The sequence below is a fragment of the Podarcis muralis genome, chromosome 1 (assembly GCF_964188315.1).
Source record: "Podarcis muralis chromosome 1, rPodMur119.hap1.1, whole genome shotgun sequence".
NCBI classification, from domain to species: Eukaryota; Metazoa; Chordata; class Lepidosauria; order Squamata; family Lacertidae; genus Podarcis; species Podarcis muralis.
The window spans coordinates 113,401,172-113,425,503 of record NC_135655.1 but is presented as its reverse complement, the minus strand read 5'-3'; the positions used below and the strand labels follow the sequence as shown (position 1 = coordinate 113,425,503).

The following is a 24,332-nucleotide window of genomic DNA, read 5'->3' as shown; positions in this document are numbered from 1 at the left end:
CTCATATGGCAGGGATACTTTGAGAAGAGTTTCTTCTCAAATGTATGCAGAATAATCTAGCTCCAGCTTATATTGCTATCAGATTGATGTTGGGATTTCCCTTGTACCCATAACAGCCCCCAATAAGTTTGCTTTACTCTTGAAAACTCTAATGTGCTGGACCGCCATTCCTGCATTTCACTTTTCAAATCTTTTGATTTTTCTATGTCTACACGTTCGAGTGGAAAGAATTATTTCCAACAATCCTTACCTTGAACTTCCTTGCATGGTATTTCTGCAGTGCAAAGACTTGGCTCGGATTCCCCCGCAGCATTTACAGCCTTTACTCTGAATCTGTACTTTCTGAGCTCTTTCAGATTGGGTACAACACAATCGCAGGTAGGGAACAGCTTGTCCGGTTCGTTCACACTCTTCCAATCTAAACTACCTTCTTCTTGCATTTCGACGATATATCCTTTAATAGGACTGCCACCATCTTTTTGTGGAGGTTTCCATGCAAGAGATATAGTTGAGTTGGTTCTGTCTTTGACATCTGGGCATGATGGTGCTCCAGGAGGATCTATTGAGCAAATGCAAAATGTACTGCCATGAGGACTATGCCTCCCTTGTTCCATTGCACAACACCCCTCCAATGAAGTGAATGGAAAGTCTATCAACTATGCAGTATTTCATTGCACAAAATTAGTAATATTTGCTATTTATCATGATAATATGCACTTATAAAATGAAGCCTAACTCATTAAATATTTGACTTCAAATGCAGAGCTCATGCACTGAAATCACAGAACCTCTATCAAATCAGGTTCAGGACAAATTTAACAAAAATTACAAAGTTGGCATTTTTTGTTACTTATTGCTTCCTTGTCTTTATACTTACAGATTGGATCTGCAGCTTCATAAAGATCTGATGGCTCACTGGGAGGGCCAATTCCAGCAATATTCACAGCCATAGCTCGGAACTGGTATTTTACACCTTCAATCAAACGCAGTACATTGTATTCCAGTCCTTTCACTGCTGGTTTTGTCACTGGAGCTCTGTTGACACGAGACCAGTAGACACCTCCTTCTTCTTTCTTTTCCAGCCAATAGCCAGTAATTGGAGCTCCACCATTGTCTAGTGGAGGCGTCCATGTTACCAGCATTGATGACCTGGTGTGTTCTGTAACCTTTGGTTTTCCAGGGGGTCCAGGAAGACCATAAGGATCCTTGATAACTACCTTTTCGGAAAGGCATTCGTCACTTGTCCCAAACCTGTTAACGGCCCTCACTCTAAATTGATATTGTCCATTTGTTGCCAGTTTATAGACCTGAAAAGTAAAAGAAACATGATACATTATTATTTTTAAAAATCAGTTTCATATCAATTCCCTGTGCTGTTTCCAGGACTTTAAACAAAGAATAGCCAAAGGTCACCTCACAAAGGAGGACAACAAAGGTAGTCAGTGGTATGGAAAACAAGACTTAAAAATAAAGGATGAAGGAATTAGGTTTGTTTAACTTGGTGGGGTGATGTCTGAAGGGGGGCAAGTTAACGTATTACAAATACCTGAGAAGATGTCATACAGAAGGCATAAACATCTAGATCTCATAAGCTAAAGGAGGGCACGTTTCAGCTGAACATTAGGAGAAACCTCTTAAAAGTTTGACAATGGAGTCAATGAACATTGGGTTCTTCTTCGCTGGAGGTCTTAAGCAGAATTTAAACAGCCATCTGTTGGGAGTGCCCAAGTTCTCATTTCCCTGCACTGAGCAAGGGATTTGACTAGGAAGACCCCTCAAACTCAAAAAGGACCCATCCAACTGTTTGATCCTATGATATGTGTAAAACCAATTCTCAGAACTGGTTTTAGTGTATTTTGGATTTTTTCCATGCAGTTAGATGCCATCATATGGACATCTTAAAACAGTTCTTGAAAAAACCACCTGTATTTTGCTGTGATGCTTAACAACTCTACACATCATTGGCATATCTGCACCAACTGCTACTAACCCAACTCTGAAGGGAGTGAAATACCATTAAATACAGAGTATAGGAATACCTATTTTGGCATTAAATGGAAGGCAGACGTAAAAACAGGAAATCCGGAAGGTGAACAGTGTTAACATTCACCTCAACAATTTTATAAATGGTCATTTTTCATTTAAAGACTATCCCTTTTGTCTATGAAACCAAGATTGAAGCATTACCCCAAATCGTCTATCCACAACAGTGCTGGATACTTCCTCCCAGTCAGACTTCTTCTTGCTCGCATCCCGCTTCTCAATAATGTAGTGCGTAATCTCACTGCCACCATTATCGAGTGGGGCATCCCAAGTCAAACAGCAAGATTCAGCTTTAATATCCGATACGGTGAGATTTCTCGGTGGAGAAGGACGATCTAAATAAAACCAATTTAGTATTGTGTTATAGTAGAAATAAAGGAAGAAAACTTTGGCCGTTTAAGCAAGAAGCTAGATACATACCAAATACTTCAACGTGAACATTGCGGTATGCGGTGCCAAGACGATTAGAAGCTGAAACTGTGTAAGTGCCTTTATCATTCCTAACTGCTGCAGGCATGCTGAGTTCAGTTTTCGCCTCTGTTCTACTTGTTTCCTTTTTGGTGATCTTAAGGGCATCTGATGTTTTATCAATAACAACGTCATCTTTAGACCATTCAATCTTTGGCATTGGAAGACCTGTCACGTCTGCTGGAATGTTGACTGGTTGCCCTGCCATAACTTTGATAGTATCTCCTCTAACAGACAGACGCAATGTCACCGTGGGAGGTTCTGAAAAAAGAAAATGAATGCAAAAGTGATTAACCATGTAATTCTCAAAAATATAGTGAGGCCTCTAGCAGACACCAAATGTTCACATCTATAGGTAAAGTGTACACATTTATATTAAAGAGCCTCACCTTCATCATCCTGTACGACTACATTAAGGGGCAGTGATGGTTCACTTTCTCCAATCTCGTTGACAGCCTTGACTCGGAACTCATACATATGCAGCTCAGCAAGATTGTCCACAAGAAGCGATGTAGTTGGACAGAGTCTCTTATTGACTCTTTCGAATTCATTTGAGTCATGTCTTCTTTTGTCAACAATGTAGCCGATGATGGGGCTTCCACCATCATTACGGGGAGGCTTCCAGTCAAGTGTAACAGAGTTCTTTGTTCTCTCTGTGTACATGAACCTCTCAGGAGCAGTTGGAGGACCTGTTGTGGCAAGAATGAAAAATGGTAAGTTAAATTTGAAAAACAAACCCTTGTGTTTTCGCGTCATGTTTACTGTGCAGCAGTTTCACCAGCGAACAAGGTAAAAATACATCGTTTTAGTTATTTCGGTTTATATTCCCCTGCCTCCAAGGCTAGGGACATGCAACATGTTATTTAAAGAGGAGGGAAGCTCTGCAGATGTTTACTGAAACCCACCTCTACATCCTCAGTTTAAAACTGTCATTAAATACTAAATTAAATGGGACAATGTTATACTAACTCCAAAATTCATTGGTGCGACTCTGGTGAATTGCTGGAAGTGGGAAAGAGGTGTGTGGAGAAATTGGATTTTGTAGAGCAGCTACAGAAAAGTTTTACATCAGAGCATCTTTGCATGCAACATTTTGCCCTTGTAAGATTATTTTCTTTTTTTTAAAAAAAGTATTTCCACACAGAAATGAACATGGGAAGCACTAGGTTTTCAGTTATCCTGACTCTAGAAAAGTTCTCTTTCAAGAAAATGACATGTTCTGGGTTCAACTGCAAGAATGCGCACACGCATGCGCGCGCGCGCGCGCACACACACACACACACAAAGGAGTGTTGTGATTATAAAGGATATAAATATATATTTTGAATGGTGTTAAAAAAGTTGAAATTACGGGAGGGGGATCCTCTGTTCCAAAGTGTTCTGATGGTTTTTATCAATACAAGAAGTTTTACCTTTGGGGTCAACAGCGAGGAGAGGTCCCAGTTCAACAGGTGGTCCACAGCCAAACTTGTTCTTGGCGAAGACACGGAACTTATATTCTTGTCCTTCAACAAGACCTGTTATATCACACTTGGATCTGTCTGTATCTACAGCTAGTCTCCATGTATGCATTTTGGCATCTTTCCTCTCTACAAGGAAACCTATGATCTCACTTCCTCCGTCATCTTTGGGATCATCCCAGTTAAGTAGACACATCTTTCTATTTACCACCACAGGATGCAAGTCAGTAACCGGTCCAGGAACATCTGGAAAAGAAGACATGAGATGTAATTAAGTAAGGCCAAATACTTAATATATTCATTGTTTCACTCTATGTAGCATTTCTTACCAAATATTTCTGCTCTGGTTGCAGCAAATTTAGAACCACTTTCGTTAGTGGCAGTAATCACGTATCTTCCGTGGTCTTTTCTGAGTGCATTTTTGATAAACAGCTCAGATGAAGTGCCAACATTTTCAATCACAACTCGCTCTTTGTCAACATCTGCGTCCTCTAAAGTCCATACAATTGTAGGGGTAGGCCGTCCAGTAACAACAGCAGGGAGTTTAAGAGCTTGACCTGCCAATATCTGAACTCCTGCCCTGACAGAAATGTCAAATTCAACAGTGGGAGGCTCTGTATAAGGAAAAAGAGAGAGAATTAATTAATTTACAATCCCACAAACTATTTCACATTAGATTTCATTTTAAATTACATAATCACAGTACCTTGAGGCTCTGCAACTGTTACAGGTTCTGTTTCTCCAGGAGGTCCTTCCCCAGCAACATTAAGAGCGGTAATACGAAGTTTGTAATCTGCACCTTCTCTAATTCCTTTAACTATATAGCTCCGAACCTTAATAGGTCTTTCTGTGCAGCGAGACCATTCATTTGAGCCAACAAAATTCTTGTAAACATGGTAGCCAGTGATTTCACTACCCCCATTGTATAGCGGAGCGTCCCATTCAACGTCAATAGAGGTTGAGCTTGTATCAACAATTCTTGGAACAGGTGGGCCAGGAGGCACTAAAAGAAAAAAATACATATAAAGAGAGATTAATAGACTGAAAACTTCCCTTTTCAAACTAAGGGATAATATTCTCTATCTAACAACTTACATATTGGGTCTTGTGCCGTTTTAGGATCTGAAGGGGGACTGAATTTGCCAAGGCCAGCTGCATTTTCAGCACAAACTCTAAAAACGTAAGTTAGACCTTCTAAAAGTCCTTCAACTCTCGTTTCCAGGGCATTCACACGCTCTTTGTTCACACGAGCCCAGTGGGTTCCATTGATTTCACGCTTTTCAATCCAGTATCCCAAAATGGGGCTACCATTGTCTTTAGGCTCATTCCACTTAACCAACAGACTACTGCTGGTTGGATCCTCTACTAGAGGTTTATCAGGTGCATCAGGAGGACCTATAAAAAGAGGATATGCAAATGTTAGTGGAGCTTACCAAATCATACAGAAATTTAATTTGTTTAATGCCTCTAATTTTCTCCGCCACCATATCTTTACTTGGAGGCTTCAGTTGAAATATGCAGCCTGATCTTATTCACAGTTACTTGAAATGAAGTCCCGCAATTTCAGCTGTACTTACTCCCAGGTAAATGTGTCTAGGATTGCAGCCTGAGAGCTACTAAATTAGCTGTTACATGTATTTTTCTTTACTACACAAAGGGGGCAAACTGGGTTGAAAAATGGGGGCAGTGGCAGTTAGCTTGGTTCTCCCAGCATGCCTTTAAGTGAATTCAGAACCCCTTGTGAGTAGTAAAGTTTAGCTTGGTCCCTGGAAAGCCACATCCCAATAAAACGAAACTGCCTTCATGATATGTAAATATTATCTCTGTGTTATACCCTAAACGTGTAGATGTGCATGCTTGAAACTTGGAGAGAGTGTGGGTGGGTTTTGTGTATATGGAAAGACTTAAAGAAAATGTGTGTTTTTCACAGTTCTTCTTTTTCCGCTTTGTATGTACGAATTCATCTGCAATTTATTTTACTGGTGGATTATTTAAGCATTTGCTTTTGTCAATGATGATCTTACCAGCTCAGTGTACCCATATATCTCAAGGATTTATTATTCGTAATTACCACCCACTTCACACACTTTAAGACACAAGGAGAGAACAGGATAGAAAAGTCTGATATGGCAAGTTTTACAGTCAACTAGCATGGATTGTCCTAGCTTTTTCTTTTTCTTTTTAGGATGTTGCAACGATCAGCAAATGTAATTTAGCCATTTCCTTCTGCAAGGTTTTTCTGCTGGGTTATTATAGAATTAAAGTTTTAATGTTAAAGTACGATATGAGTGTAAGGTAATGATGATGATGATGGCCAGTGCCTTTTGGGAAAAATGAATGAAGCACATATTTAGATAGAGTACAAGACTTACTGAATGGATCTTGAGCTACAACAGGTTTTGAAAGACATGGAGGTCCAGCTCCTACTCTGTTCTCAGCTTTCACACGGAATATGTATTCCTTTCCTTCAATAAGTTTAGACACATTATATTTGCAATGCCTAAGCGTTGAAGTAACGGTAACCCAGCCAATGTCGGATTTTGTGTTGTCTTTCTTTTCAAGGACGTAGTTCAATATTTCACTTCCGCCATCATCAAGAGGAGGCTCCCACTTGCAAGTGATGCTATTTTTACGAACCTCCTCAAAAACAAAGTTGACTGGTGGTCCAGGTGTATCTGTTTTGAAAACAAAAATCATGAGCATGACTTTGCACATATCACTTCAAACATTTTGAAGAAAATGTATCACACACCATTATGTATAAGGGCATACCTAACACATTGACTTCACATGAAGCTTTTGCAACCCCATGATCGTTTTCAACTCGAATAGTATATGTGCCATGGTCTGGTCTGATTGAATCCCGAACGACCAGTACAGAATCTCCTTGTCTGTGGTTGTCAATGCTCAAACGCTCGGGCAGGGACAAGTGGAAAGGCTCATCTTCTTCAACTTCACCTTTCTTCTTCCTAGTAACCTTGGTAACTCTCTTCTTAATTTCTGTTGGCTTAACAACTTCATCATTCCATAACCAATCAATAGTTGGGTAAGGTGACCCTGAAATGTGTGCTTCAAGTGCAATCTCAGAACCTTGCTTCACCTCAAGGCCAGCCTGCAGATTAGCACCGAGGAAAACCTTTGGAGCCTCTGTAACCAGAAAAATATTGTTTTAGTTTATATTTGATACTGTAGCATACAGCAGAATTTGAATACTTGCTAAAAATGAATAGGTAGTTTGCAAAACATACCAACGGGATCCACTGCTTTCACCAGAGGAGTGACATTAGAAGGTCCACTGACACCGGCAGCATTCTCTGCACGGACACGGAACTGATATTCTTTGCCTTCCTCAAGACCTTTCACAGGAGAAGTCAAAAGAGGAACCAAAAAGTCATTGCATCTTTCCCACTTCTCTCCTCCTTTAACTAACTTTTCCAAAACGTAGCCCATAATCTTGGTTCCTCCATCATACAATGGTGGTTTCCACGTGAGTGTTACTGACTTCGATGTTGGATTGTGAACCTCAAGGTCAATAGGTGGATCTGGACGCTCTGCATATTGAAAATTTAAAAGAAAATGAATAAATAGAAGGCACAGAGAAACCATTTTCCTTTTTCAGTCTTGATGATCATAAAAAAAAAAACTTACGCTTTGGATCTTCTGCAATCACTGGATTTCTCAGTTCAATGTATTCACCTCCTCCGATTTTATTAACAGCTTTAACGCGGAAGTAGTATTCACCATTTTGTATGAGATCCTTCACATTCCATGCCAATTTGTTCTCACCAGACATCACTGGTATGTAGGTTCTCCTACCAGCTTCTCTTCGCTCCAGCACATAATGTAAAATTGGAGTGTTGCCATCAAATTCTGGAGGTTCCCAGGTCACTTTACATGAATTTTTAGTTACTTCACTTGCCTTAATACTATTGCATGGTCCAGGCACACCTAATTGAAGAACAATAGGTACACATGTAGCATTTAATAAAGTAAATTGGTTTGAAAACTGTATTAAAAGAATATATATACTCGTGCACACTAATCATATGGATGATAAACATTTATATATATAATTTACAATTCCTCAGGTTGACCTATCTCCCTATTTAGACACATGGAGATATCAGCGTTGGCTCACATTACATGTATCAATTAAGCAGCTAAGTGTCAGGCTTCAGGGAATCAGCTTCTTCCCCCGTGGCAGTAGATAAGCAAAACAAAAGAAAAGGAGTTGCCTTACCAGTTAGAAACTAATAATCACAGCGAGAGAACAAAGAACCCATCTCCAAGGAATGGTGGTGCTCCCAATTAAGGATTCCACCCCCTTATGTCCCTATTAATCTACATCATTTCTACGTCTTGTAATCTGAGTTTGTACTCTCTGTGCTTTGTGTGCTTTCTGTTCTGCCGCTTGGGGAGGGCAGTGGGGGAATGCTGTCCAACGGCTGTGAATCTGTTAACTCTCTCTCTTCCAGTGTTTCTTCTCCTAGCTGTTCCCCATCCAGTATTTCCCAGCTTCTGCCTTCTGAACTGTGCCCCTCTGCAAACCACTGTTCCAAATCTATACTTTCCTCCTGCTCCTGGGAAGATTCAGGATCCGGATGCAGAGCAGGGGAGGGGAAGGGAAGGGGGAGGCTCCCAACCTTCCTCCTCAGTGCACCCCTCCTCAGCATGGTCCCTGACACTAAGAGCTGAGCATCTTGTCACCCGTTCAACTTTATGGGTCTAATTCACATAATTGCCAGTATAAGAAAAATAAATTACCTATTACTTTGACATTGATTGTACCGGTTGTTGAACCCAATTTATTCTCCAAGGTAATAGTGTAAACGCCAGCATCAGCATGGACTGCATTTGTTACTTCCAGCAAGGCAGAGATGTGGTCACTCTTCATTGTTGTTCTGTCACCGGCTTTCAACTCCTTCCCACTCTTATGCCAAGCAATAGTTGGAGTTGGAACAGCTCTGAAGGGCACAGGGATACTTAACTTTTCACCTTCAACCACAACGAGGTCTGTAGTCTTTATATCAACAGTTGGATTACCTGTTGTTGTTTTTAAAAAGAAAACACACAGAAAAATAATTTCAATTAGTGTTCCAAAGCAATTTCACAATTTATAATTTATTTCATGACTGTTTTGAAAACAACTATACTTACAATCTGGATCTTTGGCGACAACGTTTTCTGATATGTCTGATGGCTCACTAGCCCCTATAGCGTTGACAGCTCTGACCCTGAGAATATATTCCTTGTCAGGGACAACGCCTTCTTCTGCTTTGTATTTCAAATCTTTGATGGGTCGAGAATTTATTCTCATCCATTTTTCAGTTCCTGCTTCACAGAGTTCTATATTGTATCCGATTATAGGACTACCGCCATTTTTCTCTGGGGGTTTCCACGCAATCGAAATGTGTTTTCTTCCTGCGTCTGTCACGTGTAAGTCCAGAGGAGGTGAAGGAGGGCCTGCAGGAATACATAAGTAATGTTATTTTCTGCCGTTCTATTTGGTACAACACATAATTCATTGATTATAATTTCCAATGTTCGTAACTCACTTGTTGGATCTTCAATTGCCAGGATGTCAGTCGGTTCGCTAGGGTGACCACAGCCAGCTTCATTTTCAGCACGGACCTGGAACTGCACCTCTGTACCTTCTATCACATCCGTTACTCTGAAATTGCAGTCAGGGCCTGATGTTCTGCCAGCTTTCACCCAGCGCGTGCCAAGCTTCTCTTTCTTTTCAATAACGTATCTGTGTGAAGAACAGATGTTTATAAGGTGCATGAATTCATACAATTCAACTAATAATAATAATAATATTTTTTTTATTTATACTGTGCCCTTCCCGAAAACTGGGCTCAGGGCGGCTAACAACAAATTTAAAACACTTCATTGATGCAAAAAAAAACAGCATAAAATACAGTATAAAACGTGAATAACCATAAATTCAGAATTCAAAAATCAATTTAGGGGGGCAATCCATCCAATAAACATTAGATGATCACCAGGGCTAGCTGGCTAAATTAGTCCTATTTGGTCCAGCGAGGAGACCAGGGGAGAATTAGCTGTGGGATCCAGAACGGGTAATCTTCATAAAAAGGGGAGGGGAAGGGAAGGAAGGGGAATAAAAGATCAGGCCAAGTAGAAAGATTTAATCAAGGACGAATCATTAATTTAGATTTGAAACATTGCTCATCTAATAGATAATAAATGTGTATAATGAACACAATAAACTTTGGAACCTTTAAAAATAAATTTTCTCTATTAATCATCTCTCCCTGCCCCAGATTTTATACTCTTTCCCAACATATTCTGTCTGTCTGTATCTATCTTTCTATCTATCTAAAAATGTATATGCTGCTTGATTGTAAACTGAACCTCTAAGTGGTTTACAAAAAAAATATATAAAAACAATTCTCTTTTACCGTAGAATTGGTCTGCCACCATCATTCTTAGGCGGTTCCCATTTTAGGTCGACATGCCTCTTTGTCACTTCGACTGGTGTAAGTGCATATGGTGCTCCAGGGGTAGCTAAATTAAAATAATATTGATAATTAGGAAAACAGAAATTTAAAAATGATGACATAGTTTGTTGAAGCTGAATTCTGCGTGTGTGCACTTGAAAACTTACTGAAGGTATCTTTTGCAAGAACAGAGTCCTCAATTTCACAGTAGTCACTCTGCCCCACTGCATTTTCTGCAGCCACACGGAATACATACAGAGAGCCTTCTGTTAGTGGTGTCACTGTATATTTGGTGTCCTTAACTGTAGTATCAACCGTCTGCCAGCCTTTCCGCCGTACGTCTCTCTTTTCAACAATGTAATTTGTAATAGGAGAACCTCCGTCGCGTTCTGGTACTGTCCATTTAAGGTCTGCAGTGTTTTTAGTGATATTAATGACCTCAAGCCATCGAGGTGGTGAAGGAGGATCTGTAACAATATTAAAGCAAAATATTATTAATTTGAATATGTTTTAATGTTTCCATTGCACCCTTAACACAAACCATAGTTCTAATGAATTAGTGATGATGAATTAATTGCTGTATCATTTTTTACATGTGTAACCCATCAATTTACAATCACATCACAAAAGCAGCTAAAAACAGTATACCTGAAGGAGCGTCTCCATCCCCATCATTCAGCCTGGACACTGAGGTCCCGTGCTGAAGGCCTTCTAGCGGTTCCCTCACTGCAAGAAGTGAGGTTACAGGGAACCAGGCAGAGGGCCTTCTTGGTAGTGGTGCCCGCCCTGTGGAATTCCCTCCCTTCAGATGTCAAGGAAATAAACAACTATCTGACTTTTAGAAGTCATTTGAAGGCAGCCCTGTATAGGGAGGTTTTTAATGTTTGATGTTTTATCGTGTTTTTAATATTCTGTTAGGAGCCGCCCAGAGTGGCTGGGGAGGCCCGGCCAGATGGGCGGGGTATAAGTAATTCATTTATTATTATTATTATTATTATTATTATTATTATTATTATTATTATTGAAAAACAATACAAATAATAACTGAGGATGAAACGAAAATATATTCAATTGTCTTTTGCAAGTACAGACAGTGGCAACCCCGCTGAAAGCCCCACTCTGAGTTACTGTGGAGCAGGCTTCTGATACTTTTGAGACTTGAAGGAGAACTCTCCTGCAGAATACAATGGCCAACTTACTCAGTCTCTCCTTGCATAGCACGGGATCGCTGGGCTCGCTAGGCTCACTCTCTCCAGCTTTGTTGACAGCTCTGACTCGGAAGGAATATTCTTGCTTCTCCATAAGCCCTTTGAGGAAGTGTTCTGGTGTGGGGATTCCTTCAGCCACTCTCACCCACTCGTCTGTGCCAGTCTTTAACAATTCAATGACATACGATTCAATCTTGGCACCGCCATCGTGTTCTGGCTTCGTCCAGTTCAAGAAACACGAGGTCTTGGCAACGTCTTTCACAACTGGCTTGCCGGGTGGCCATGGGGGATCTAGACGTGAATTGATAACTTGGTTTAGAAATCCCAGCGTTATGACTTGGAGTAAGTTATAAAATTCATCTAAGAAAAATGCTTTCATACCAATAGGATCCTTCACTAAGACTGGTTCTGTTGCTCTGCTTGGCTTTCCTGGCCCAGCAAGATTCTCTGCCACGACACGGAACTTGTACTTCTTATGGAACGTGAGACCTTTAACCCTAATAGTAATGATGATAATGCTCCGAATGTAAAATTTGTAATACTTATTACTAGTTAATGCTATAATTAAATACTGTGCATCATCACAAGTGTACCTCGTGCATTAAAAAAATCAATACCTTTGAACTGTTCAGAGCAAATGTATACTATCACCCCAAACCAGAGACTCCCTGTGTACATGGAGGAAGGAATTTCCTATTACTGTATCACTAGAAAGCCTCAGACACTGGTCAGATGTAATATAACCTGCATTTCTGTACTATTCATTAGTAGACAATATATATTGGTACTACTTAAAACTCTAAGGGGGGACGCGGGTGGCACTGTGGGGAAAAGCCTCAGCACCTAGGGCTTGCCGATCGAAAGGTCGGCGGTTCGAATCCCCGTGGCGGGGTGCGCTCCCGTTGTTCGGTCCCAGCGCCTGCCAACCTAGCAGTTCGAAAGCACTCCCGGGTGCAAGTAGATAAATAGGGACCGCTTACTAGCGGGAAGGTAAACGGCATTTCCGTGTGCGGCTCTGGCTCGCCAGAGCAGCGATGTCACGCTGGCCACGTGACCCGGAAGTGTCTCCGGACAGCGCTGGCCCCCGGCCTCTTGAGTGAGATGGGCGCACAACCCTAGAGTCTGTCAAGACTGGCCCGTACGGGCAGGGGTACCTTTACCTTTACTAAAACTCTAAGGATAAATAATGCTTGGGTGTAATAAATATCCCTAGTTTGTATTAGAAATTCATATTACAGTCGTACCTTGGATCCTGAATGCCTTGGTACTCGGACGTTTTGGCTCCCGAACGCTGTAAACCCGGAAGTGAGTGTTCCGGTTTGCGGACATTTTTTGGAACCCGAACGTCTGACAGGGCTTCCATGGCTTCCGATTGGCTGCAGGAGCTTCCTGAAGCCAATCAGAAGCTACACTTTGGTTTCCGAACGTTTTGGAAGTTGAACGGACTTCCGGAATGGATTCCGTTTGACTTCCAAGGTACGACTGTACTGGGAGTTCAAAAAGCAGAAGACTATATTCATCTCTAAGAAGTTCTGATATCAGCACTAATTTTATGAGCAGCTGCAGTGATGTAGAATCACATCAGAAGTCACAATCCCACTACTGTTTCCATAGCAGAAATTGGTGCTACTGATAACACCCGTAGTACAGTTGTCCTATTCAGTGGCACTGGTGGATGGTTATGAACATGATTTAGGTAAGGATATTTTCAATGGCTATTGTAGACCCAAAGTATAGACAGCAATACAATTATTCGATGCTATTACAGAGCACCGGTTAATATTTTATTCTAATGTATGACAAGGAGTCAAGTTCAAGAGTATATAAAAGTCAACTGTTTACCTAAAAACAAATAGCAATCTTCTCAGTTATCTTGCTATATTTTTTTAAAAAATAAAACATATAATGATCTTACTTGAATGTCGTATCTTTAACTGGGATTTTATTGCAACGGACCCATTTATCTTGATCAGGGTCCAACCGTTCAACCCAATAACCAGTGATCGGGCTGCCACCATCTTCATCTGGTTCTACCCAAGTCAAGGTTACAGAATCTTTAGTGATCTCAACAGGCTGAACCCGTGTCGGAGGACCTGGTGGATCTGTACAAAGAAGTAGAAAGGGTAACATTGACATACTTGCAATTCCTTGTGTGCAAATGTAATAGGAAGCACCTGTAACAACAAATGCCATTTCATCAAATAAAAGAGTTGCCCACGTAGAGGCTGCTTGAATTTGTTTGTGGCTGCTGCCTGTTCCACATGACAAGCAGTTTATGTGTACCAGCTTGCCATGAATACTGACCCTTACCCAGAGGCTTATCTCCATGTCACCAATGATAGTGCGGAGACAAACATTATGGTGGGGACTGACCCACATGGAGAAGTGGTACCTATCAATGACACGCCATGTGGAGCGGCTACCACATTATAGTCTCTAGCAGGCTCCCTTGGCAGCCATCTTGTGACCTAAGCAGCCCTTTCTGTCAAGCGAATAGACTTACCAAATGGATATTTAGCAACGACAGGAACGGACTGGGCTGGTTCTCCAACTCCATACATGTTTTCTGCGCTGACTCTGAAGATGTACTCCTTAAGTGGTGTTAGGTTTGTTACTTTGAATTTTGTTTCTTTGATAGTGGATGATAGTTTGTGCCACACTTCACTGTCTGAAGCTCTTTGTTCCAGAACGTAGTTTGTGATTCTGGAGCCGCCGTCGTCTCTAGGAGGATTCCAAGTCAAAGCACAAGATACGTTTGTAATGTCGGAGATATCAAATGCAGCTGGTGGGCCAGGCTTATCTGTGGAAGCATAACAGTAGTTTGAACCTCTTCTATTCAAATATTTCATTAGGAAAACATCGAAAGTTATTTCTATGGAAACAAAACATACCTAGGACATTAACTTCAACTGTAGCTGTTGCCCGACCGCTGGCATTTACGGCTTCAATAATATAGGTGCCGCTATCACTTCTCTTGCTCTCTGTTATTATGACTGTGGAATGGTTAGGTTTGGATTCAATGGTTATTCTTTTATCTGGTTTCAGGGTCTGTTCAGCTTTTGTCCAGCTAATCCGTGGCTCGGGCTTTCCATTTATCCTTGCCGGCAGCTCTATCTTAGTTCCAGCTTTGACAGTGATTCCAGCAAGCAGTTTCACATCTAGGAAAATCTCAGGGGCCTCTGATTTGAGAGAAGAATCGACATATTGTTAAAAAAGAACACGCAACCGCGCACAGAAGCGTCAACAGCAGAAACACATTCACCAGTGTTTTCAAGAGTATAGATTAAGTATGAGTGGGAAATCAAAAATTACCCATTGCATCCACAGCCTGGATTTCATCTGTTGGCTTGCTTGGTTTACTTGCCCCTTGCCTGTTCAGAGCCTTCACGCGATAAGCATACCATTCTCCTTCCTTAAGTTTTGTCACTTCCATTCTGTTAATCAGAAAACAAGTTCAGCGTACTGCGTGTTTAAACGTAACCATCCAATTTTGTGAAACATTTTCCTTCATACTGCAAGCTCTTACTTTGTCTCAATGACTGGCTCGCCACAGGGCTCCCATTTGTCAGTGCCACGCTGGCATTTTTCAACCAGGTAGCCTTTGATACGAGAACCGCCATCATACTTAGGTGGATCCCATGTGAGGAAAATGGACTTAGATGTTGGATCCCTCCATTTCACATTCTCTGGTGGATCAGGCACCGCTGCAAGGAGTGGGGAGGAAAGAACATGTATAATTGTCTTGCATATAGTGTGTGCCTTATAGTGTGTCTTAGCTTTTTTAATTCTTTACTGTCTCTGGGGTGCTCTTCTCACATTGGTTGGTATCCAACAAGTACCCTGCACAACAGGAAAGACCCATTTGTGCAAGGTAGCTCCCTGCTTTCTGTCAATTGAGGGTCCACTAATACTAAGCAAGGGACGCAGGTGGCGCTGTGGGTTAAACCACAGAGCCTAGGACTTGCCGTTCAGAAGGTTGGTGGTTCGAATCCCCGCGATGGGGTGAGCTCCCGTTGCTCGGTCCCTGCTCCTGCCAACCTAGCAGTTCGAAAGCACGTCAAAGTGCAAGTAGATAAATAGGTACCGCTCCAGCGGGAAGGTAAACGGCGTTTCTGTGCGCTGCTCTGGTTCGCCAGAAGCGGCTTAGTCATGCTGGCCACATGACCCAGAAGCTGTACGCCGGCTCCCTCGGCCAATAAAGCAAGATGAGCGCCGCAACCCCAGAGTCGGTTACGACTGGACCTAATGGTCAGGGGTCCCTTTACCTTTTATTTTAATACTATGTAGCAGCTCTTCAGTGGGTACAGAGGGCTGTAGGCAGAAGAGGGTGTGTGTGGATTTTTTTTTTTTTTGCACATAGTTCCAATTATGCCTCTTTGGATCCAAGCCTCAGTTTTTCTAATACCACAGGTAAGTCATACCAAATCCTTATTAATTCAAACTCTGCTCCTTTGCTTTCTTTCAATACTTATGTTGCTTAGCACAAGTTACTATGTAAAATGCAGATATACAAAATCAATAGGAATAGTTAATTAAGAAAACTCACTAGCAGGTGCTGACATGTTGACAGGCTCATCAATGTAAGCAGGCTCTCCTGGTCCACATTTGTTACATGCTGAGACCCTGAACAAATATTCTTTTCCTTGAACCAGATCTGGTACTGTGAACTCTTGGTCAAGGACGTTGTCGATCACCTTAAAACAAGAGAGGTTCCAAGTAATTACAGAACTTTTTCCCCCATAGCAAGCACCAGAATATTTCATACCATCTTCAGCAATACATATTAGAAATACAGGTGTTTTGGTTTTTTAAAGAAACTGCGTACCTTGACCCATGTTTTGCGGCTCACTTCACGCTTTTCAATAAGATAGCCAGTCAGTGGGCTTCCTCCATCATCTTCAGGAGCTTCCCAATTTAATTGGACTGAGTTCCTAGTTATCTCTCCAATCTGTAGTTCTCTTGGTGCGCTTGGGCGAGCTAAAAATAAATATCCATCATATTATAAACCAATTATTATAAATATATATTACTTATTCTTTCTTTGATGGAAGACTTTGGCTGTTTGGTTACACCTACTAGTTTTTAATTCATGCTTCTATTTTTTTTAAAAAAGAAAGAAAGAGGATTCTTACTTCTGAGTAAGCATTCTTAGGACAGACTGTTAACTGTTAATAGCTAAGTTTATGATCTCCCTTGTATTAGAGCATTTCATAACAAAATGGTACCATAGAAGTTGCCAACCTAGGCTCTCTTGGGAGGAAAGCCAGCACATAAATTTAACAAATAAACATGCTGCTGTTGTTTAGTACTATTCAGGGGTGCCAACTTGAATAAAATATTGGGGAGGCCCAGATAAGCCCTGCCACACACAATTGATCACATGACATGGCACACACACCCCCCCATCAACTTTGGGAAGGTCATCCCCCTCATATTTTTTTGGGGGGGGGCCCTAGGAGTTGGCTCTTATGGTGCTATTCATAACAATTTTGGCTTGTTGAAACTTTTGGATTTTACACACATGGTTATTTACAAAACAGGTTATATACAATTCTTCAGGATATATACTGGATTGCTCACCAATGACATTAACATTGATTTCTCCGGATACAGATGACACAGGGTTTTCTAATTTCAAGGTATAGATGCCTTTGTCTGGCCGTTCACTTGGGGTAATAACAAGCTCTGCAAAGGCTGCAGACGTGTCAATTTTCACCCGGTCACCCTGTTCTAAAACTTTGTCGCCGACAGACCATGTTGCAGTTGGTACTGGATAGCCAGTAATAGGAACACGTATTTTGACGGGATCTGGAACAATAACCTCCAGTCCATCTTTAAATCCACTTAAGTCCATTGTAGGTCCAGCTGAAATACAAACACAAATTATGCCGATTAAAGTTACAAACGTTCTTTTTTTCCTCCACAACACCATTAAAGGGCAATTGCCTTTGGAATCTGTTCGCATGGAAAGCATTATTATAGATGCCTTCACATGGCGTTCTATCTGTTGAGAACACATCATAAAACTGTTTCATAATCTGATGAAATTAGCAATATAGAAAGCCGATATATAAGCTTATTCCAATTTAAAGACACCTAGATGTTCAATTTAATACATTTTTTTAAAAATCTGACTTGTTTAGCAATGCAGCCTTAGAGGACAAATTGTAAATGCAGAGCAGTGCTACCTAGTGAATGTTAAGGGTTTCCCTCCATTTTAGTATAGCTTAGATGAGGCCTAGAGACCCTGTGGCCCTAATAATCCCTGGCCTTTGGCCATACTGGCTGGAGCTGATTGGGGTCCAACAACATCAAGAGGGCCACATGGTCTCCCCACTCCTGTTTTAGACTGTTACTGCTGAGAGGGGGGCTGGTTTTGGTATCCAACGTATGAGGAGCAATATTAAAGTATTGTTTTTATGAACAAGCATGAATAGTCTCAGATGAACACAACCTTTCCTTTCAAGCTGTTGACTATGGCAAGAAACGAGAATTCAACTTACTGTGAGGATCATCAGCAGTCAGTGGTCCAATAGCTTCAGCAGGATCTGACACGCCAGCAGCATTTTCTGCAGATACTCTATAATAATACCTGGCTAGAGGTTTCAACCCAGTTACCTATGAAGACAGAGGAAAATGTCATAATTAATAATCACTATTTTTTTTAAAAAAACCTTAATAGGCATTTTACTTCGGAAAGGAATATGCTACCTTATAATTAAGACTAGGCACAAGTTTTGCGTTGCAACGGATCCAGTTGTCTGTGTCCTCTTCGCGCCTTTCAATAATGTAGCCCAGTACTGGGCTGCCTCCATCTTTCAAAGGAGGTTCCCATGTAAGTTTCACAGATGACATAGTTTGGTCAGAATGGTCGAGGTTAATGGGAGGACTTGGTTTTTCTGCAAAACACAATGATTTGCACAATATAACAGATGGCCAGAATCAGAAGAACTATGCAACTAGTCCCACAAGTCTGGAAGGGCTACTCTTGAGTTCCTCAAACAACAGTATCCTAAGCCCATGCCAAACTGCTGTTTTGAAACTAGCAGGAATGTCCAAAGTACATGAGATGTGACATAGGGGCATGTTGTGTATAGAAACAATAGGCATTAGCGCAGGGGTCAGCAAACTTTTTCAGCAGGGGGCCGGTCCACTGTCCCTCGGACCTTGTGGGGAGATGGACTATATTTTGGAAAAAAATATATGAATGAATTCCTATGCCCCACAAATAACCCAGAGATGCATTTTAAATGAAAGGGCACATTCTACTCAGGTAAAAACACACTGATTCCCGGACTGTCCGCGGGCCAGATTTAGAAGACGATTGGGCCAGATCCGGCCCCTGGGCCTTAGTTTGCCTACCCTTGCAGTAGAGCATATGTGCAAGCCTTAGAGTATGTCAAAGGTAGCTTGCTAGATTCTTGTCATAGTCTTCTACTAAACAGATTACAGTATTATTACCATAGATCCTTCCTCACTGAACATCAACGGTGGTCCTTCTTTTACAGCTTATGTGGAGCTTCTATTATTTTCATTTTCTGACACTGCTAATTTCCCAAAACAACATATATAATGGTTTCTATGAAACTGAATAATAAACACTGGACGTTTGTTTGAGATATATCAACTGATTCACTCAAGTCTTTCCTGTTTTCATATTTTATAAGCAAATGATATTATAACTATCTAGAAATATTTTCTTATCGCCTGCATACTAACCAATTGGATCCATTATCTTCACCGCATGTGTAGAAGCACTAGGTTTGCCAATTCCAACCTGGTTTTGAGCTCTGACTCTGAAAAAGTATTCTTTGTTTTCCACCACATCAGTTAAGGTTCCAGCTAAGTCATGTGCTCCTGTGGTCATGGCTGGTTCCCACTTGATCGAAGCTCTGTCACGTAATTCAATGATATAGCCCGTAATCGGAGACCCTCCATCATAATCTGGGGGTTCCCAAGTAAGAGACGCACCAAATCTGTTCACATCAACAACTTGTACATTGAGGGGAGGTCCTGGAACATCTGCAAGGTCATAAGAGATTTTTTTTTAAAAAAACGTTATTTTCCTATTCAACAGAACTTCAACAAATTCTAGTCTCCAAATAACCATTTTCTTACCAAATCTACTCTTGGCTTCCACAGGTTTGTCTGTTTCGACTGGCTCACCGGTGCCCACTCTGTTTTTTGCACTCACGCGGAAGAGATACTCCACGCCTCCCTTTTGAAGGCCAGTCACTGTGTATTCACAACTGTCGGCACGATCTGTTGCCAAAATCCAGGTCTTTCGTTTGACATCACGCCTTTCAACAACATACCCTGTGATTTTACTACCACCATCACTTTCTGGTTCCTCCCAGGCAAGGCTAACTTCACCATCAAACGTCTCAGTTACTTCCAGGTTTCTAACTGGGCCAGGGACATCTGGGAATAAAGCAAAAGTATGCTTACTTAAAAGAATTTGGGATTTGCTTTGAGTTTCATAAAACAATAACAACTCAGTGAGGTTCGTGGATGCAGTTTCTTATTTCTCTCATCATTATATACCAATGCTTTCATCTTCTACATCAGAAAAGCAACAACCCTTGGCCATGGGAAATGATGAGCTTACCAATAACTTGAACATTGATGTGTGCTTCAGCTTGGCCATGCTTATTTTTAAGGATGATTTTGTAACTCCCTCTGTCAGTCGTCTTTGCTTCATGAATTCTGAAGGTGGTACTCTCAGGTGTTGTATCAACAGTAAGAGTGGGCAAGGCTTCTTCTTCCTTCAGCCACTCAGCTTCTGCTCGTGGGTAGGCATCATATGGAACCACCATAGTCAATGGCTGCCCAACATCTACCACAAGGTTCTGATCAGCTATCTTTATTCTTGGAGCAGCTAGTAAAACAAACAAACAATGAAATACGTTACAGAAAATCTGAAACAGAAAACAACAGCGCAGTGAGCTGTTTTGTGATTTTTAAGCAACTTTGGTGCGAAGGGAGAACCAAAATCATAACCATTAGTAATGTTGTATAGACACCATCTTGTCCCATTCTGGTCAGTGTGGGCACTATTGTTGCCTCCAACATAAAGGTAAAGGTAAAGGTACCCCTGCCCATACGGGCCAGTCTTGCCAGACTCTGGGGTTGTGCGCCCATCTCACTCAAGAGGCCGGGAGCCAGGGCTGTCCGCAGACACTTCCGGGTCACATGGCCAGCGTGACATCGCTGCTCTGGCAAGCCAGCGCAGCACACGGAAACGCCGTTTACCTTCCCGCTTGTAAGCGGTCCCTATTTATCTACTTGCACCCGGGGGTGCTTTCGAACTGCTAGGTTGGCAGGCGCTGGGACCGAACGACGGGAGCGCACCCCGCCGCAGGGATTCGAACTGCCGACCTTTCGATCGGCAAGCCCTAGGCGCTGAGGCTTTTACCCACAGCGCCACCTGCGTCCTAGACTGCCTCCAACATACAAAGATAATTAATCTGTGCTGGGTCATTTTGACTTCTAAATGCACAGAAGCTACATTAGAAAAGCTGCATAATAAAGGCTACAGAAACACGTGAGAATCATCCAACGTGATTGTAGGTTCTCAGTTACAGAGCTTTTTTATTGCCACTAGAAGTGTGTTAATCACTGAAATTAACACCCAGAAAAAGTATTAAAATGTTGCATTACTTATATAAATATTATTCTATTGTTAAAAAATTTCAGAGGCTTACCTGCCAGTTCTAGCTTAGCTCGAGCTTCTTTATCTTTGGCAATAAATCTATATTCTCCTTGATCGCGAGGCCTAATCTCACAGACTTGCAGCCTATGAACTTTTCCTTCACTCATCATTTGGTGTTTATCTCCCTGGACTATAATCATGTTATTTCTCAACCATTTGACTTCCACCTTATCTTTATTCAGTTCAGCAAAGAAAAGGACATCAGAGCCAGGGGCTTCGTAAATATCTTGCGGTGGTCGGATAATCTCCACAGGAATTTCTGGTCAAAATAAGAATAAAATTTAGATTGCGTTGACATACTTTTCTTTTCTTTTTACAAAAAAAAATATTGAAAGGTGAAAGATAAATAGAAATTGTAAACATACCCTCCACAAAAAGTCTTGCTCTGGATCTCCTGTCATCCACACCACAGGAATACTCGCATTCATCCTCTGGCCTGCAGTCTTTTATGATTAACCTGTGTAAATTTCCATCCTTTTCAAACTGATACCTTTATTGCAGACAGAATAAAAGGATTATGTGTTAAATTCAGAGGCAAGAATCCAGACAGCAACCATAGTATATCACCAACCAGTTAAAAGCACCTGTACTTACTTTTTGCCCTCTTTAATTTCTCGTCCGTTTCTGTACCACTTCACCATTGCTTTCTCTTTGGAAAGCTGGCAACTGAAGACTGCATCATCAAATTCAGTGACTGTCTGGTCCTGCAAGTGCTCAATGAAATCTGCAGGTGCCTCCGTGATAATAAGCTCTGCAGCCGACTTGTCTTGGCCAGCGGTAACAACGTACTCCCCTTCATCTATAAAGCCACAGTTTTTAATGATAAGCGAATGCTTGTATTTATCCACTTTGTACAAAATGCGGCGGTCGAAGGTGACTTCTTCACCATTCTTTGTCCACTGGAGGGTTACGTTGAGGCGGTTAACCTTACACCAGAACGTGACAGACTTCTTCTCCATGGTTTCGATGTCTTGAAGAGGCTCAATAATTCTGAGGTCTTCCTCTGTTTAAGAGAGGAGTGGTTTGAAAAGTATTGTTAATTTACAGCCTCTTCCAAACAGTAATTTGACAAGAGTGAAAGCCTGTGCCACTTAGAAAAAGAAAACACCAGGGCTTTTTTCCCAGCCAGAACTCAGTTGTGGTTCGAGGACCCGACCCCCGAAGTGTGAAATGAATACGCAAGGACACGTGATCTAAGGTTAATGGGCAAGAAAAGGCCACAACTTTATTGATTACAGCAGTGAAAAGGTATTGGCTTAAGCATTGGATGTCAAAAACAAGGGAGTTTATTCACCAGTAGGTGGAGCCTGTTGATGCTAATCCAACTATAGGCTCTCCCCTGATGTCACCGAGGGTCGTGCCATGGCCTCCCGCCAAGCAGGCATCGGACAGAATACACGACCGCCAGATTCCTTTAACGGAATACCCAAAAACTGAAGGCATAGGCGATGGCCACACCTAGCCCTTTGACACCACGACACATTATTCCAATGCCTAACCTACCCACCAATACCACAAAAGTTGTGACGATTGCTACGAGGTAGGCGAAAAAACCAAAAAGCCTAATGCCAAATGGAAAAATTCCTACCAGGCCTCCTGGACAACCAGGGCGACCAACCTAAGGTCCATAGCAAGGCCAATGAACTAAGACCCTGAGCTAAAAGGGAGTGGAGGGTGGGTGACTCGCGACGAGACGACGGAGAAGAATGAGGCCGAGGAGAGGCTGGCGCCGCAGTAAAAGGCTGCTGTAAACGCCCCCTCGGAGGCACCTGGTTGGATGCCTGCCGAGGGGCGTGGGCGCCAGCCAGGTGAGAGGAGGAGGCAGGGGGCTAACGCCGCCTGCTAGGGGCGGTGCTCAGGCTCCTGCCCACAACCACTCCCCTCTCTTCCAGGGAGGAGAGTCTTTCCAGAACCTCTCTCTCTCCCACCATCCCTTCCATGGGTCCTATTGTTACCCTTTTCAACTGCATATTTTCTCATAGTCCATATTTTATCCATAATATTTGCTACCTTACAAGTGTTATTGCTGTCCTGCTAATGTTTTCATCTGCTTACAGTGGTCTCCTAAATAAATTATAATCCCCCCCCCATTCTTTATTGAAGTTTTGGTCTTCTTGGTTCCTGAGCTTTCTGGTCAGTTTTGCCATTTCGGCATTGCCCAACATCTTAGTCTGCCATTCCTCTCTGGAATGGCACACCTCTCAAGTGGGCACCATTGCCATTATAAGAGAACAAGGGAGGCATTCATGGAAACTCTTTTTCTAGAATAATAGCCCTGGGAAGACACTTACCAAGCACAGTCAAAGTAGCAGAGCTCTTTACTTGTTCTCCTCTCTTGTTTGCCAGGACTATGTTGTAGGTTGCTTGGTCATTCAGATGGGCGTCTCTAATTCTTAGCGTGTAAACTAAATCCTTATGGACCATGATGTATTTTGCGCTGTCAAATATTGCTTCTTCATCTTTGTACCACTTCGCCTTGGCCCCTTCTGTATTAACCTCACAGTTAAATACAAGTTCTTCTCCCTCTCTTACTTGTTGGTCCTTCAGTGGGATGACAATCCTGAGTTTTTCTGCAATTTGAATTTGCATATTATGATGATGATGATGCGAATTACATCCTCACAAAGGAAATAAAAGCATGCCCACAAATGTATGAGAAAGCCCCATAAAGCTTACCAATCACTGTCAAGCGGGCTGTTGCTTTGGCTGCACCGACCATGACAGAATAAGTTCCATCGTCATCCAGAACAGACTCTTTAATGACCAGGACTCTCTTTTTGCCGTCGGAAATTATGTCATACTTATCATTGGCTTCAAGAACAGTATCATCCCTTATCCACTGTACGTCAAAGGCTTCTTTGGATACTGAGCAGACAAATTCTGCTTTTTCTCCTTCAAGTACTTCAACGTTCTGTGGCCTGCTTATAAATTCTGCTGCAAGTTCTGAAAAAGACGTTGGGTATACTGTTTTTAGTTT

The 24,332-nt window shown here is 41.8% G+C and overlaps 1 protein-coding gene across 1 annotated transcript in view; it reads right to left on the bottom strand.

Moving 5' to 3' along the window:
- Positions 1 to 24,332, bottom strand: part of TTN (titin) — a 289,919-nt gene that overhangs the window by 74,782 nt on the left and 190,805 nt on the right. The window contains exons 177-214 of the mRNA XM_077916555.1: positions 24,032 to 24,298; positions 23,647 to 23,925; positions 21,950 to 22,358; positions 21,721 to 21,845; positions 21,348 to 21,614; positions 20,252 to 20,521; positions 19,762 to 20,064; positions 19,363 to 19,665; positions 18,355 to 18,542; positions 18,147 to 18,261; positions 17,224 to 17,508; positions 16,469 to 16,620; positions 16,190 to 16,337; positions 15,170 to 15,347; positions 14,956 to 15,077; positions 14,535 to 14,822; positions 14,147 to 14,443; positions 13,559 to 13,745; positions 12,025 to 12,140; positions 11,635 to 11,934; positions 10,603 to 10,902; positions 10,397 to 10,502; positions 9,527 to 9,723; positions 9,129 to 9,434; positions 8,736 to 9,014; positions 7,620 to 7,919; positions 7,220 to 7,522; positions 6,744 to 7,118; positions 6,344 to 6,646; positions 5,067 to 5,366; positions 4,678 to 4,974; positions 4,301 to 4,585; positions 3,924 to 4,217; positions 2,901 to 3,200; positions 2,464 to 2,772; positions 2,188 to 2,378; positions 878 to 1,307; positions 251 to 559 (exon numbers count right to left, since the gene is read on the bottom strand). Coding sequence (XP_077772681.1) covers positions 251 to 559; positions 878 to 1,307; positions 2,188 to 2,378; positions 2,464 to 2,772; positions 2,901 to 3,200; positions 3,924 to 4,217; positions 4,301 to 4,585; positions 4,678 to 4,974; positions 5,067 to 5,366; positions 6,344 to 6,646; positions 6,744 to 7,118; positions 7,220 to 7,522; positions 7,620 to 7,919; positions 8,736 to 9,014; positions 9,129 to 9,434; positions 9,527 to 9,723; positions 10,397 to 10,502; positions 10,603 to 10,902; positions 11,635 to 11,934; positions 12,025 to 12,140; positions 13,559 to 13,745; positions 14,147 to 14,443; positions 14,535 to 14,822; positions 14,956 to 15,077; positions 15,170 to 15,347; positions 16,190 to 16,337; positions 16,469 to 16,620; positions 17,224 to 17,508; positions 18,147 to 18,261; positions 18,355 to 18,542; positions 19,363 to 19,665; positions 19,762 to 20,064; positions 20,252 to 20,521; positions 21,348 to 21,614; positions 21,721 to 21,845; positions 21,950 to 22,358; positions 23,647 to 23,925; positions 24,032 to 24,298 — 9,783 coding nt within the window. The remainder of the gene's footprint in view (positions 1 to 250; positions 560 to 877; positions 1,308 to 2,187; positions 2,379 to 2,463; positions 2,773 to 2,900; positions 3,201 to 3,923; positions 4,218 to 4,300; positions 4,586 to 4,677; positions 4,975 to 5,066; positions 5,367 to 6,343; positions 6,647 to 6,743; positions 7,119 to 7,219; positions 7,523 to 7,619; positions 7,920 to 8,735; positions 9,015 to 9,128; positions 9,435 to 9,526; positions 9,724 to 10,396; positions 10,503 to 10,602; positions 10,903 to 11,634; positions 11,935 to 12,024; positions 12,141 to 13,558; positions 13,746 to 14,146; positions 14,444 to 14,534; positions 14,823 to 14,955; positions 15,078 to 15,169; positions 15,348 to 16,189; positions 16,338 to 16,468; positions 16,621 to 17,223; positions 17,509 to 18,146; positions 18,262 to 18,354; positions 18,543 to 19,362; positions 19,666 to 19,761; positions 20,065 to 20,251; positions 20,522 to 21,347; positions 21,615 to 21,720; positions 21,846 to 21,949; positions 22,359 to 23,646; positions 23,926 to 24,031; positions 24,299 to 24,332) is intronic.